The 13,055-nt window shown below is 45.3% G+C and overlaps 1 protein-coding gene across 1 annotated transcript; it reads left to right on the top strand.

Annotated features, from left to right (window-relative positions):
• Positions 1-4,811: 4,811 nt before the first annotated feature.
• On the top strand, positions 4,812-12,050 carry COX6C (cytochrome c oxidase subunit 6C). Its single transcript, XM_073632035.1, has 4 exons — positions 4,812-4,953; positions 7,726-7,859; positions 9,492-9,630; positions 11,920-12,050. The coding sequence occupies exons 2-3, from the start codon at positions 7,746-7,748 to the stop codon at positions 9,615-9,617; spliced, it is 240 nt and encodes a 79-aa protein (XP_073488136.1). The 5' UTR covers positions 4,812-4,953; positions 7,726-7,745; the 3' UTR covers positions 9,618-9,630; positions 11,920-12,050.
• The last annotated feature ends 1,005 nt before the right edge of the window (positions 12,051-13,055 follow it).

Here is a 13,055-nt window from a genome sequence, read left to right as displayed (position 1 = left end):
TGCAAGAAGGTCAGGAGGGCATGGTGCAGGGAGGTCAGGAGGACATGGTGCAGAGAGGTCAGGAGGACATGGTGCAATGAGGTCAGGAGGGCATGGTGCAGGGAAGTCAGGAGGGTATGGTGCAGAGAGGTCAGGGGGAATGGTGCAAGGTCAGAAGAGTATAGTATTGGGGGGGGGGGCAGAAAGGCAAAAAAGTTGTTCACTTATGCAGAGTGGCGCAGGGAAGCTGTCATGGCAGAGCTGCAAGTTCTGATCCCCACCGCCCCTCCTCTCACATGTCACCTGCAAGTGCCTTGGATGGATCGAAGGGGTAAGGCCAGTGCGGAGGTGCGCACAGCAGTTTGTGGAAGAGCTCGAGCATGTTTGGTCACAAGCCCGAACCCTCATGAGCTATTTTTGAGGCTTTCCCCACCCCATAGTTGCTTGTATGCAAGGGGTGGGGCTGTCTCTGCAGGCTGGGATTGGTTGAACGTGTGCCTGCGTGCTCTGAAGCTGTCAGGGAAAAACAGTGTCTGCAACCTGGGGATCTTTTCGCGATCCACCAATCATCTGCCCGCAGTCCACAGGTGGATCACGATCGATGGGTTGCAGACCCCTGCTTTAAATGCAACGAAATACCTCTAAACCTGGTTTAAGGCCCCATTCACACCAGAATGCAGTACAGGAAACCAGCGTTCCGTGCACATTTTCTGCACCGTGTTCAACCCTCAGTGTGTTTGCCTGCACTGGATTTATGATACAGAAGTACCATGCGATCCGGTTGCAGTGTGTTGCCAAAAGTAGTGCATGCCTTCCTGTGCGATTCCTAGTGTGAACTGGCCCTCAGGGCTTGTCCACATCATGCCCAGTGACCTTCAATTTTCTGCACTGGATAAACACAGGTCGCTGCAAGGACACAGAGAAGACAATGCTTTTCTAAGTGGCTTGTTCGCACATTAAAGCGGTAGTAAAGTCAATGAAAAAAAAAGTTTCTCTCTGCAAGGCAATATTATAATGTGCTAGCATGCACAGCATGAAATTCCGCCAGCAAAAGTCCGATGTGAGCTTTTGGTCCGAAAATGCGACCGTGTGTATGCTCCATCGGACTTTTGCTGGCGGAATTCCAGCCAGCAAAAGATTGAGAGCATGATCTCAATTTTTCGGTCGGAAAAAGTTCCGATCTGAAATTCCGATCGTCTGTACCTATTCCAACGTGCAAAATTCCTACGCATGCTTGGAAACAATTTGACGCATGCTCAGAAGCATTGAACTTCATTTTCCCGGCTCGTCGTAGTGTTGTACATCACCGCGTTCTTGATGGTCGAAAGTTCAGTGAACTTTTGTGTGACCGTGTGTATGCAAGGCAAGCTTGAGCGGAATTCCATCGGGAAAAGATTTTTCCAACGGAAATTCCGCTCGTGTGTACGGGGCATTATGCACTCCAGTGACACGCTGTCACCGCTGTAGAGGCTTCCATCTTCCTTCCAGGTTCACAGAATTCGGCCGTCTGACTGGTCTAGCCACGATGATGTCACTCCCGTGTTTGCACGCGGGAGTCACGGCTGTCACACACAGCTCTGAAGGAATGGCCCTGGTATGCCCTTTCTTCAGAGCGCATACGGCACTGATGTCACCGGCTGCTGCTCACTAGAATATCTCCTAAACCTGAACCATTTCTTTTTCCTACATGGGGGACCCTCTTTGCCCACATGGGATGCACAGGTGTTTCAATGCATCCGCAAGCAGGCAGCCCTCCAGTATTCATTTCTGCCCTGGTTCACATTGCAGCGATTTGGCATGTGAATTTACATGTCAAATCGCATGCCAAATCAGCGGCTATTGCTGGCAATGGTACCGTCCAAACGGGGTGTGACACCGCACCGTTTCCCAAAAGTAGTTTCTGTACTACTTTTGGCAACTTCGGGCTGCGATTTCAATAGACATCTGTGCAGAAACCCGCACGGATGTCTCTAAAATCACCCCTGAAGTTGGGACTGACGTGCGGGAATGAAATCACTTGTGTCTCCTAGGCACACTGAGGTCCCATTCACACCTGGCTGTTCTGGGAACATGAAGAGGAACATGAGCTTCTGTGCGGGTTCCCGTAACTTACCTAATTCTTAATGGTGCCCCAAGTGTGCCCAGCAGATATATGTTTTGCCATGTGACCAACACACAATACAAGATTGTGCAATGTTTTTTGGTAAGTTTGGGAGCTTCCTTGGTGTGTTTGTGAATAGTCTGGTCTATGTGTGATGTGTGGAAAGCACAGTGGTGTAGTGGGTAGCACTCTCACCTAGCAGAAATAGGGTTGCTGGTTCAAATCCCGACCATGACACCAGCTGCCTGGAGTTTGCATGTTCGCCCTGCGCCTGCGTGGGTTTCCTCCGGGTACTCCGGTTTCCTCCCACACTCCAAAGACATGCTGGTAGGTTAATTGGATCCTGTTAAAAAAATTGGCCATGTGTGTTGTATGTGTATGTGTTGTAAGCGTGTCGGGACCCCATGGGGCGCAGGACCGTGCTATACTGCAGATGGACACCAGTGGCAAAAGCACCCTGAGGTGATTCGGTTCACATAGGTAGCGCTATACAAGTCACTCATTCAATAATGTGTGTCCATACTATGCTAGGTGTAACCTAGCATAGTATGCAAAACCTGGGATGCCCAGATCAACTGTGCACAAACCTGACAAACTGGGCACTATTTACATGGAAATTGAAGCAATGGAATTGTAAAACCTGTTCTGTTGGAATGGTGTCCTGTACTGTGACTTTGTTGTGTTAATTGTGTGTCCACACTAAGACCCCATACACACTATTAGATTTTCTGCAGATTTCTGTTTTCAGATTTACCAAAACCATGTAGTGCAAAGGCCTGTATACAAATTGAAACTCTTAGCCCGGGTTCACACCTATGCGAATTAGATGTGGCTTACACCGCATCTAATTCGCAGGACATTTTAAAATACATTCATATGAATGTATCTGGTTCACATATGTGCATTGCATTCGCACTGCGCATTGCACAAAAAACGTGTGCGTTTTTTGGGCATTGCGGTGCGAACTACAAGCCTATTATCTCCTATGGGAACGCATCTGATTCGCAGATGCATTGCGTTCTGAACAAGGATTTTCTCTTTCTCCTCACTACACCTCCCCCTCTCCCTCCCCCTCCCTCCCCCTCTCCCTGCTCTCTAATCCTGAGCAAAAACGCAATGAATCCGTTGAACAGGAGATTTTTATCTCCCCAGTGAAACCTGAGCTTCAATTCGCACCGCACATGTGTGAAACCAGGCTAAAGGTTTGACCTCATATTATATGGTTTTGGTAAATCTGAAGACAAAAATCTGCAGAAAATCTAATAGTGTGTATGGGGTTTAAATCTTCATCATGCTTTGTCTGAAAATGTAATACATTTTATTAATAAAAGACAAAAAAACTATTGGGATACATGCACAGCTTGACTCTGTATGCAAGGGATAGAAAAGAGCATTCCTTTATACCGTATTTATCGGTGTATAACACGCACTTTTTTCCCCTTAAAATCAGAGGAAAATCGTGGGTGTGTGTTATACGGTGATCCCCCCGCTGTCTGTGGGCAACAAGAGGAGCGTCACCGACATTGACCGAGCCGAGTGTACTGTGTACTGTGTACTTGGCTCCGCCCTCAGTCACGCCCAGTCCCACCTCCTAGCCTTGACGTCCCGCCATTGGACCGGTGTTGTGTCCTTCATAGGAGTCGGGCCAAGGGGCGGGACGGGGGCGGAGCCGAGTACACAAATACACAGTACACTCGGCTCGGCTCGCTCTATGTTGGCGGCGAGAGGAGCCGAATATCTCGGCGGCGGCAAATTTAAAAACCAAACATGCTGCAATTTTGGGCAAGGCTGCAGATGGTCGCTGTGTAAAGCTGCATTGATAGGCATTTAAAATGTAAGTTTTTTCCTTATACTTCCCTCCTAAACTTGGAGTGCGTGTTATACGCCGATAAATACGGTAAGTGCTTACTAGATATGGACAGAGGCTATATATATATATATATATATATACGTTTTTCCAATCTTCTGTTGTCCAGTTTTGGTGATCCTGTGCACATTGTAGCCTCAGTTTCCTGTTCTTAGCTGACAGGAGTGGCACCCGGTGTGGTCTTCTGCTGCTGTAGCCCATCTGCTTCAAGGTTTGATTTGTTATGTGTTCAGAGATGGTATTCTGCATACCTTGGTTGTAATGAGTGGTTATTTGAGTGACTGTTGTATTTCTATCATATGGAACCAGTCTGCCCATTCTCCTCTGACATCAACAAGGCATTTCCTCCACACAACTGCCACTCACTGGATATTTTCTCTTTTTCGGAACCTTCTCTGTAAACCCGAGAGATGGTTGTGTGTGAAAATCTCAGTAGATCAGCAGTTTTAGAAATACTCAGATCAGTCCACCTGGCACCAACAACCATACTATGTTCAAAGTCACTGAAATCCCCTTTCTTCCCCATTCAGATGCTCGGTTTGAACTTCAGCAAGTCGTCTTCACCACGTCTAGATGCCTAAATGCATTGAGTTGTTGCTATGTGATTGGCTGATTAGCAATTTGTGTTGCCAAGCATGTGAAGGCGCTATATAAATCCTGTATTATAATAATAATAATGTGAACAGGTAATAAAGTGTCCGTTGAGTGTAGAATATACATGTGTATATATATATATATCAGAATTGATAATGCCCGGCACACACTTGTCTGCTCTCCAGCATGAACACATGATCTAGAAATCACTATCATGCCGGGGAGGAGGTCAGACATGGCCGCCTCCACACTCTCCTCCTATAAGGTCATTGCTGAGCACAGAACAGCCGCACGCGCGTTTTGCAGGAATTTTGGCCCAGCGCGGAATCCGTGACCGGAAGGGGCGGGGCTACTAGTGCGTCTTCTTCCGCCCGGACTCGTCTCATTGAGGAAGGACACGGCTGTGGTGGAGGTGAGTGGAGGCCGGGCTCTTCATACACCGGGGAGGGCGGGAGGTCATAGCCGGTGTACTGCGCTCTCCTCCCTCCGGTGACACGGGGCTCTCCCCGGGGAGGAGGGATGTCCTTGGCGACTCCTGGCCCGACATATCACTCCGCATTGTATGTATGGAGGGGGAGTATTAGATCTCCTACACCCGGAGCTGTCCATCCATGGAGGGTCAGTACAAGGACCCCCGAGTCACATTATATGTATATGAGGGGGACACACATTATATCTTCATGTCATTGTTCTGCCATACACAAGACTGATGTGGGTGGGGAGAGAATGGCGGCTTTGTTTTGTATAAGCTTTATTTGAAGTGTACAAAACGTACAATCTACTGCAATGTGCTGTACAGCCTGGCAATGCACTGGGCTGCAATAAAATGCAACATGTCTGGGTTTTATTGCTGGGCTGTGTTGCAGTATACATGGGACACGTTGGAAACAATTTTGTTTCCTGTGTGTCCCTTGCAGTGACAGATGTATTACCATGCGGGTCTCTGCACAGTGTGAATTGTCCCTAAAGGATAAGTTCACCTTTTAGGAGAATGTTACACCCATATTTAGGATGGAATGTGCTCCTATGCACCCGCCTCCCTCCATCAGAGCACCCCTTGTTATGGTGGGGACAGTGTACTCTCCCCACACCCACTGTCAGTGCAGGGCTCCGCCCACACAGCCATGTTCATTCACAGAAATTTATGAATGAACTGCAAGTACCGCCTTCCACTGCAGCAAACACACTTATAGATTGGATGGGCTGCAATGCTCAGCACACTCCTAGTTCAGTCATTCTTCCTCTAACTGTACAGACACAAAGCTAGAGGAAGACTGTGCTGCACCTGCAATCACAGGTACAACGCTCTGCAGACTCCACCCAAATAATAAAGTAAATGCGTTTTTGTTCTTTTTTCCTGAAAAATGTGTAATTTATTTTTTAAAAGGTGAACTAAGCTGCAGGGGAACAAACAAAATGCCTCAGTGGGGGAGATCGCTGTACTAACATCAGATAGTTAGTACAGCAGCTCCGTGTGTGTGTGTGTGTATGTGTATGTATGTGTGTATATATATATATATATATATATATATATATATATATATATATATATATATATATATATATATAGTGTACCAGGCTTTAGTTGGCGGTAGGAATGACCTCAGGCATATTTAGATCCTAGTCCAAAACGCGACAAGCCTGCCTGGAAGCTGTTGCTCTTCTGGACCAATCATCTGCAGCCAGTGTCTACATGTGGGGAAGTCCTCAGTCGCATTTGATTGGCCCAGTACAGGTGACAGTTTCCAGGTGGGTTTTCAGACCAGGGTTTGAACAGTTCTGAGCCCATCACTAGACAGCAGCATTGTCAGTCTAGGGAGATGGTAATGTTTTAAGGACTAGAAGATACAAATATAGCAGAACTTCTTTAGAGCAGGCAACTTAATTTCTTTTTTCTTTTGGGGTAAAGGATTTCCATAAATGTCAGTGGCAAATTGTATGCCTCAACCCTCTAACTGTCCCTTTTTTCTGGACATCTTGTTCTGCTAAAGGAAGTTGAACAATAACAGACGTACTGGTGGGACCACCAGGAGAAAGTAAACTGCAGCTTTGTAAGATGAATTGGTTTAGTCTTCTACTTATAGGCTGGTTTGAGATCCTCTAGAAGGCGGGGCACAGAAATCTGCACATCCTAGGGCAGAATATTGTTGCTTTTTACTCCTGTAATTGGGTGGGGGTGAGCGAGCGTCCAATGGTTTTCATATCCTAGCAATTAGGTAGGATATGGGGATTGCTGACTGGAAGTTGTTAATCTGGACCTCCCTGGGCAAAAGTGTTTAGCCCCTTGCACCCCAAATCACTGATTTTCATAGACACTAAATGGACGCACATTAGCTGTAGGACTCGGACGCACAACCAAGTCTGACAGGTACACAGGAATAAGTACACGGAGCCAGACTGTGCTCCTGGGTCTGTGTGGTCATACTTGTGTACCGGTGAGTCCATACAGCCAGTCTTTCCATTCAGTTTTTATGGGCTGCCTGCACTTAGTTCAGTGATAGCACAGCTCTGGTCCCTGTATGGGGCTGAGTGTGTGAATGAGCCATAATTTGTGCAGCCCTTAGGGCCCCTCTAAACAGAGAGCTGTATGTGGCCCCTTGGACCTAGTCTCCTAGAAATAGGAGCAGAATTGTGGGAGGGCCCCAGCAGGTCCTCCCACTACAGGTTGCTTGCGAAAAACTACAGGAGTGGGCGGAGACAAGACCAGTCACCCTGCTCCGGTCACGTGATTCAGCTCTTCTCTGTTAGCCAATAGCTGCAGGGGAGAGGAGGGAGTGCTGACAATGGCTGTAGCATAGAAGTCTGTATATGACGTCACGGCTCCTGTCCAGGTCCGAAGCCAACGGGATGGATCAGCTTCGGACCTGGACAGGTAAGTGTTCTTATTTTAAAAGTCAGCAGCTGCAGTATTTGTAGCTGCTGACTTTAAAAAAAAAATAAAAAAATCGGTGGGCCTCCGCTTTAAGGGTTTAACAAACGCCTCCACCATCAGGGACATGCAACATGGCCAGAGGAAAAACTTTTCTAAGGGTTTAACAGTCTGAGTGGGTCAGAGTATTGTGTGTTGTAAATGTGTATAGCGCAACAAAAGGAACATTGGCTGGAATGCGACTTTATTAAAGAACGTTATAATGCACAATCAACATGAAAATGTCACTGACTGCTCTGTATGTTTATTTTTCAGGTTTACTGAACAACGCCATCATGTCACAGGGTCTTCTGGCTAAACCTCAGATGAGAGGCCTTCTGGGAAAACGGTTGAGAGTTCACATTTTTGGAGCCTTTATCTTTTCCCTGAGTGTTGTGGCCCTGTACAAGGTGATTGACTCCTGATTGGAATTGTTTATTCTTAGTTTAGTTCCCCCCAGCAATGGTGTGGACACTTTAAATGCAAATCTGTTGGGTGTGCAGGGATGGAGCTTTTTTTTTTTTTTTTTTTTGCCCCAAAACATTATCTAATAAAGTAGAGGGCCTTAGAATAAAATTATAGTAGTTTCAATGTTTTTTCTGCGCAATATTTGCACAGCTGTTTATCAATATTTTCAGTAGGATACAATAAACTGAATTTTAGCATGCACAAACAATATAATCCCCTGTACTATGTACAAAAAGATGCAGTGGTATTGAATAGATGCCAAATATGTCATGCCTCAAAAATTGTGCACTCAACTGCGAAAGCTATGCTAACCATGAATATCAGTAGGTGACCCTTTAAAGCTGAGTTCCGCCTTGGGGGGGGGGGGGGGGGGAGCGGCGGCGACGACGACACTTTTTTTTTTCCCATCAGCAGTTACAAATACTGAAGCTGCTGACTTTTACTGTATGGACACTTACCTGTCCAGGGAGCCCACGAGATGTTGGCACCGCAGCAGATCTTCGAATCGACTGTCTTGTGCAGCTGCCATTCTGGGAAAGGGAACCCGGCAGTGAAGTCTTTAGACTTCATGCCCAGTACCCTACGGTGCATGCGTGAAGCGAGCTGCACTTTCCAATTGGCCCGGCGGCAGAGGAAGGAGGAGGGGGCTGAACTTCCAGGAGATCGGGCCGCTGCCTGGTCTTCCGGAAGTGGGGAAGGGGACCACTAAAAGGGGCCAAATTTGACACGGGGGGAGTGCAATTAGGCGGAAGTTCCACTTTTGGATGGAACTCTGCTTTTGAGGCCTCATTCAGATGGGTGCTGAGACCTGTCCTCTGTGGAGCCGCTGTGTGTGAATACTGTGTCTGAGTTTGGATCATTGCAATCACTCAAATTGCATGACAGATTTGACATGCGTCTGTATCCATGGAGCCTCTGTATCTGCATCCACTTCTATAGGCTGCCTGCCCAGAGCTCTGAGGTAGATTCACACAAAGCAGACAATGGCTCTGCACAGAAAACATGTCTGTCTGAGCCCTTAAATGTTTTATAACTCTTCAGTTTAGAGTTGATTGCAAATGAGAGACTGTGGTGCACGATCATTGAAAAAGATGACACGTGACTGCCCTAAGCATGTTTGCATATATATGTGCATGAGAAAAAAAATATATATATTCACCCTCACTATTTTCCCTGGAGACTAATTAGTGAAAGGAAATCCCACATTTTGGGTTGTCACCAGAACAGGAGTAGAGGGGAAATCCCCAAATAGGGACCCCAATTCGGGTGATAACCACAAATGTGCTCCCTTTGGTAGGATTGGCTCTCACTTCCTGTTGTAGCTATGAGACAGGAAGTAAAGAAAAACCTCTCCAGTGGAAAACGGATGGTAATAAAAAAAACAAACACTGAATATGGTTGGGGGGGGGGGGGGGGGGGATTTTTATTTATTTTTTTGTTTAGTTTTTCTTTAATATTTTTTATTGCTATCGCAAGGGGGCTAGTGAGGTTTTTCTTGGTCTATTTTCTTCATAGATGTGTTTTAGTACAAAATATGATCCATAAAAGTAATAATTTTCAATTCTTTGTTTTAGTTTGGTGTGGCTGAGCCAAGGAAGAGGGCGTATGCCAACTACTATAAGAATTACGATGCAGTGAAGGAGTTTGAAGCCATGAGGGAAGCTGGAGTGTTTCAGGGTGTGAGGCCTAAGGGAGAATGAGGCCACATTCCAGGTAATGTATGTGTCTGGGATGGTAAGCACCATACAATATTTGGGATGTGTGACTTGTGAGCTCTAAGGACTTAAAATGTGGTTTTCTGGGCTGGTATTCTCCCGTGCAAATGTCAGTGTTGGCAACAAGCCATAACAAATGTTTATTTTATTTTTTTTTTGGCTAGAAAAACATGTCATTCAAGACTATTAAGGCCTAGTTCACACTGATATTGAAAGCACACAAACTGTACTATGGACAGCACACAGTGCTGTTCACATTATCCTAAACATGAAGCGTTGGTGTCGCTTCAAAATTGAAGCCTTGTTGTGTATGCAAAGAGTTGAAGCACTTCAGCTCCTTCCATTCAAATCTACCGTCCTGTGGCGGCATGCGGTTGCAGTGTGGTAGTACATTACAGTTGATAGGTGTGTTTTGGTGCATTTTTTTTTTTTCAGTTTTGGATATTGTGGAGAGGGAGGGCTTTGGAAATCTCCCCAATAGGACACAAATGGCAAAACTGACAGTGGATATAATCCTCCCTTACTCTATCCAAAGTTTTGCTTTTTAGTGACACTTGGTGGATGTAAACCCCATTCATGAAATCTGAGCTGGGCGCATCTATCTGTAGTGTTGTCTCTCTTCAAAGCTTAAGGCTCCATTCACAACATGGCGTTCTGCTTTGTGGGCAGAATCGCAGCGATTCTGATATGCACAAATCGCAGGACGCCCTTGCGATCCCCATTACTTTGGCACCAAATCGTGGCATGGTTTTGCCGCAATTGTCGCGGGACGCCTGATGTCGAGAACAGGAACTTTTTGGGTGTCTCGTGATTGTTTGCACGATTTTACCGCAATTTGTCGGGTGAAAATTGCGGCACGATTTTGTGCCATTCAAAGTAAAGGGGATCGCAAGGGCGTCCCTCGATTTGCGACGATTATGCCAGCAAAATGGAACTCCATGGTGTGAATGGAGCCTAAGTCCCGTGTCTTTCTGCTGCTCAGTTCTTCTGTTATCAGCATAACTTCTGACAAGTTCTCCGACAACAGAGATAAAACCAGCCTGAAATTTGTGTGGGGGAGGCTGCTATAAATTGGCAGGGTTTGTCTTCACAGGGCAGCTCTGCACATTTCTTCCTTCCTCTGCCTATGTTGGGGGAGTGGGGTGCCTTTCCTCCAATCAGCTCTTACACAGTGTATGTCAAGAATCCACACACAGTGGTGGAACAGGAAGGGAAAATTCTAACAAGATGTGCACTTTCTAAACCGTATATAAAGCTGAAGACAGCAGATATACATGTAAAACTTATGTAGGGAGATTTGTTTCATCTCTGTGTATTATCTGAGACTGTTCACTTTACTGGATATATGTGAAGGTTTACATCCACTTTAAGGTATGAATCTGGCCTCACTAGTTGGAAAGTAGTTGCAAGCCTGCAAAATAAGGCGGCTTATTTTCTATTGGTTCGCTAAGATGGCATTTTTAGAGCACTTTAGATTTATCAGAGTTTTTTTGGTTGACGGCAAAATTGCTAGTGGCAATTGCTCTTCTATGAAATGCTGCAGCAATCTCTGTGCTTGACTGCAAATTGAAGATGAGTGATTTTGTAGTAGCGCTCAACCCAATGCTGTAGTAAATCACCAGCGACTCGTGATTACATCACTCATCTGTCATCAGTGCAAGACTTCACAAATGTCACTCTGCTTGCTCCAGAGAAGCAGTTCTCTAGACCAGTATTTCTCAACTCCAGTCCTCAAGGCACCCAACAGGTCATGTTTTCAGGATTTTCCTCAGATGAAACAGCTGTAGTAATTACTAAGGCAGTGAAACTGATCAAATCACCTGTGCAAAATAATGGAAGGCCTGAAAACATGACCTGTTGGGGTGCCTTGAGGACTGGAGTTGAAACACTACTCTAGAGGATGAATCCAGGGTCAGATGACATCCCTAGAGCCCGTCTTGTATGCGAGTTGAAGCGATTTCCAGCCATTGGACTGCCAGTGCTGATGTGACTTGTGCACATGGGCACTGAAGTTGCATTATCTCATTACTTGGGTACACTGCGCCATGTATTGAGCAGCCATTGGGTACATTTTTGTAAGCGTGAATTTATGCAAATCTCCGGTCTGGCCTATGAGATTTGTAGATTCTTGGGTGTACATCATTAATATCAGAAAATGCATTTGTTTCCACAAAGGTAGGGTCAGTTCTGAACTGCCTTAATTTATTTTTTTGATGTGATATTGTTAATGTTTGTTCAATTCTTATATCATTTCATATACTTTTTTTTTTTTTTTCTTTTTTTTTAGGAAAATTCTGAATTGCTTCATGTGCTGGACATGCTTGATGTATATTGCAATATCCAGTGCAGGTGAACACCACTGGACCTCTTTCTACTGTTCTGTAAATGTGTTTAAATAAAACATTGAAATCCTGAATATTTCCTGAGTGTTCTGTAGCTTTGAGGTATGTAATGAGTTATTGGTTGTCCTTCTCTCCCAGACTACATCTGTTCATACACTTTTTTTTTTTTTTTTTGTTATAAACCTTCCCGCCGCCTGTACACATACATGGCCTCACAGAGGTGAATCCTCTTCAGCAAGGCTGCATATATGCATACTTGTGCTTAGCACAGACATTGAGCTCACCGAGAGCCCCGGGTCTTGTACTATCAGGAACTGGGAGGCGCAGTCACCTAATCACTGTGCTAGAGGAGAAAAATGTAAACAAAAGTGTGTAATAGCTAGATCAGGGCTTCATCTAAGCTTTTCATCTAATAGGAAAGTATGAGAGTTCTATTCATGGACTGCGACTTTAATGCTACTTGAGTGCCAGAGAGTGTATAGTCACATCAAAGTGGTGCAGGAACCTTTGTGTCCAAAGTCGCATGCTAGGGCTAAAAATAACACTAACCCTAATTTGCAACTTTGGGCAGAAAAGATTCTTGCACTATGGTGATGCAAGTTTACACTGGCACTCAAGTAGCGTCAAAGTCGCAGTCCATGAACAAAACTGTCATACTTTCCTAGTAGCCAAAAAATGCATAAAAAAAAAAAAATGCAACACTTGCCTTTTTTATTGAGCGTCTGTTGAAGTCTATTAACATGCAAAATGCAATCTGTTGTGGGAAGAAAAAGGTCCCTGACCCTTTCCAAAAAGCACCCTGCCTCAAAACGCACAGATGTGAACAGATGCAGAGGGAACCATGTTAAATGGACTGTAGGGTGTTTCTTCAAAATGCACTTAAAAATGCATAAGTGTGAACCAAGGATAAAACTGGGCTGGGGATTCAGGGTGAATCTGAAACCTAAAAGAGCAAAAAGGATGCAAGAGAGCTAAATGGTGCAGTGCTGCATTTTATTGTAACGCATATAAAATGTGCTCATGTTTCAGCACCTCCAAGTGTCAGAATAGAGGGCATGTGTAAGTGATGTCCTCCAACTAG

This window comes from Aquarana catesbeiana, linkage group LG05 (genome assembly GCF_042186555.1).
Source record: "Aquarana catesbeiana isolate 2022-GZ linkage group LG05, ASM4218655v1, whole genome shotgun sequence".
NCBI lineage: Eukaryota > Metazoa > Chordata > Amphibia > Anura > Ranidae > Aquarana > Aquarana catesbeiana.
Note: the sequence above shows the minus strand (reverse complement) of the source record. Positions and strands in the feature narration are given on the sequence as shown.

Bases quoted from the DNA above. Each gene is read 5' to 3' on its own strand.
- COX6C (XM_073632035.1), top strand. From the start codon at position 7,746: ATGTCACAGGGTCTTCTGGCTAAACCTCAGATGAGAGGCCTTCTGGGA. The intron at 7,860-9,491 runs GTGATTGACTCC...TCTTTGTTTTAG, and splicing joins GTGTTGTGGCCCTGTACAAG to TTTGGTGTGGCTGAGCCAAG.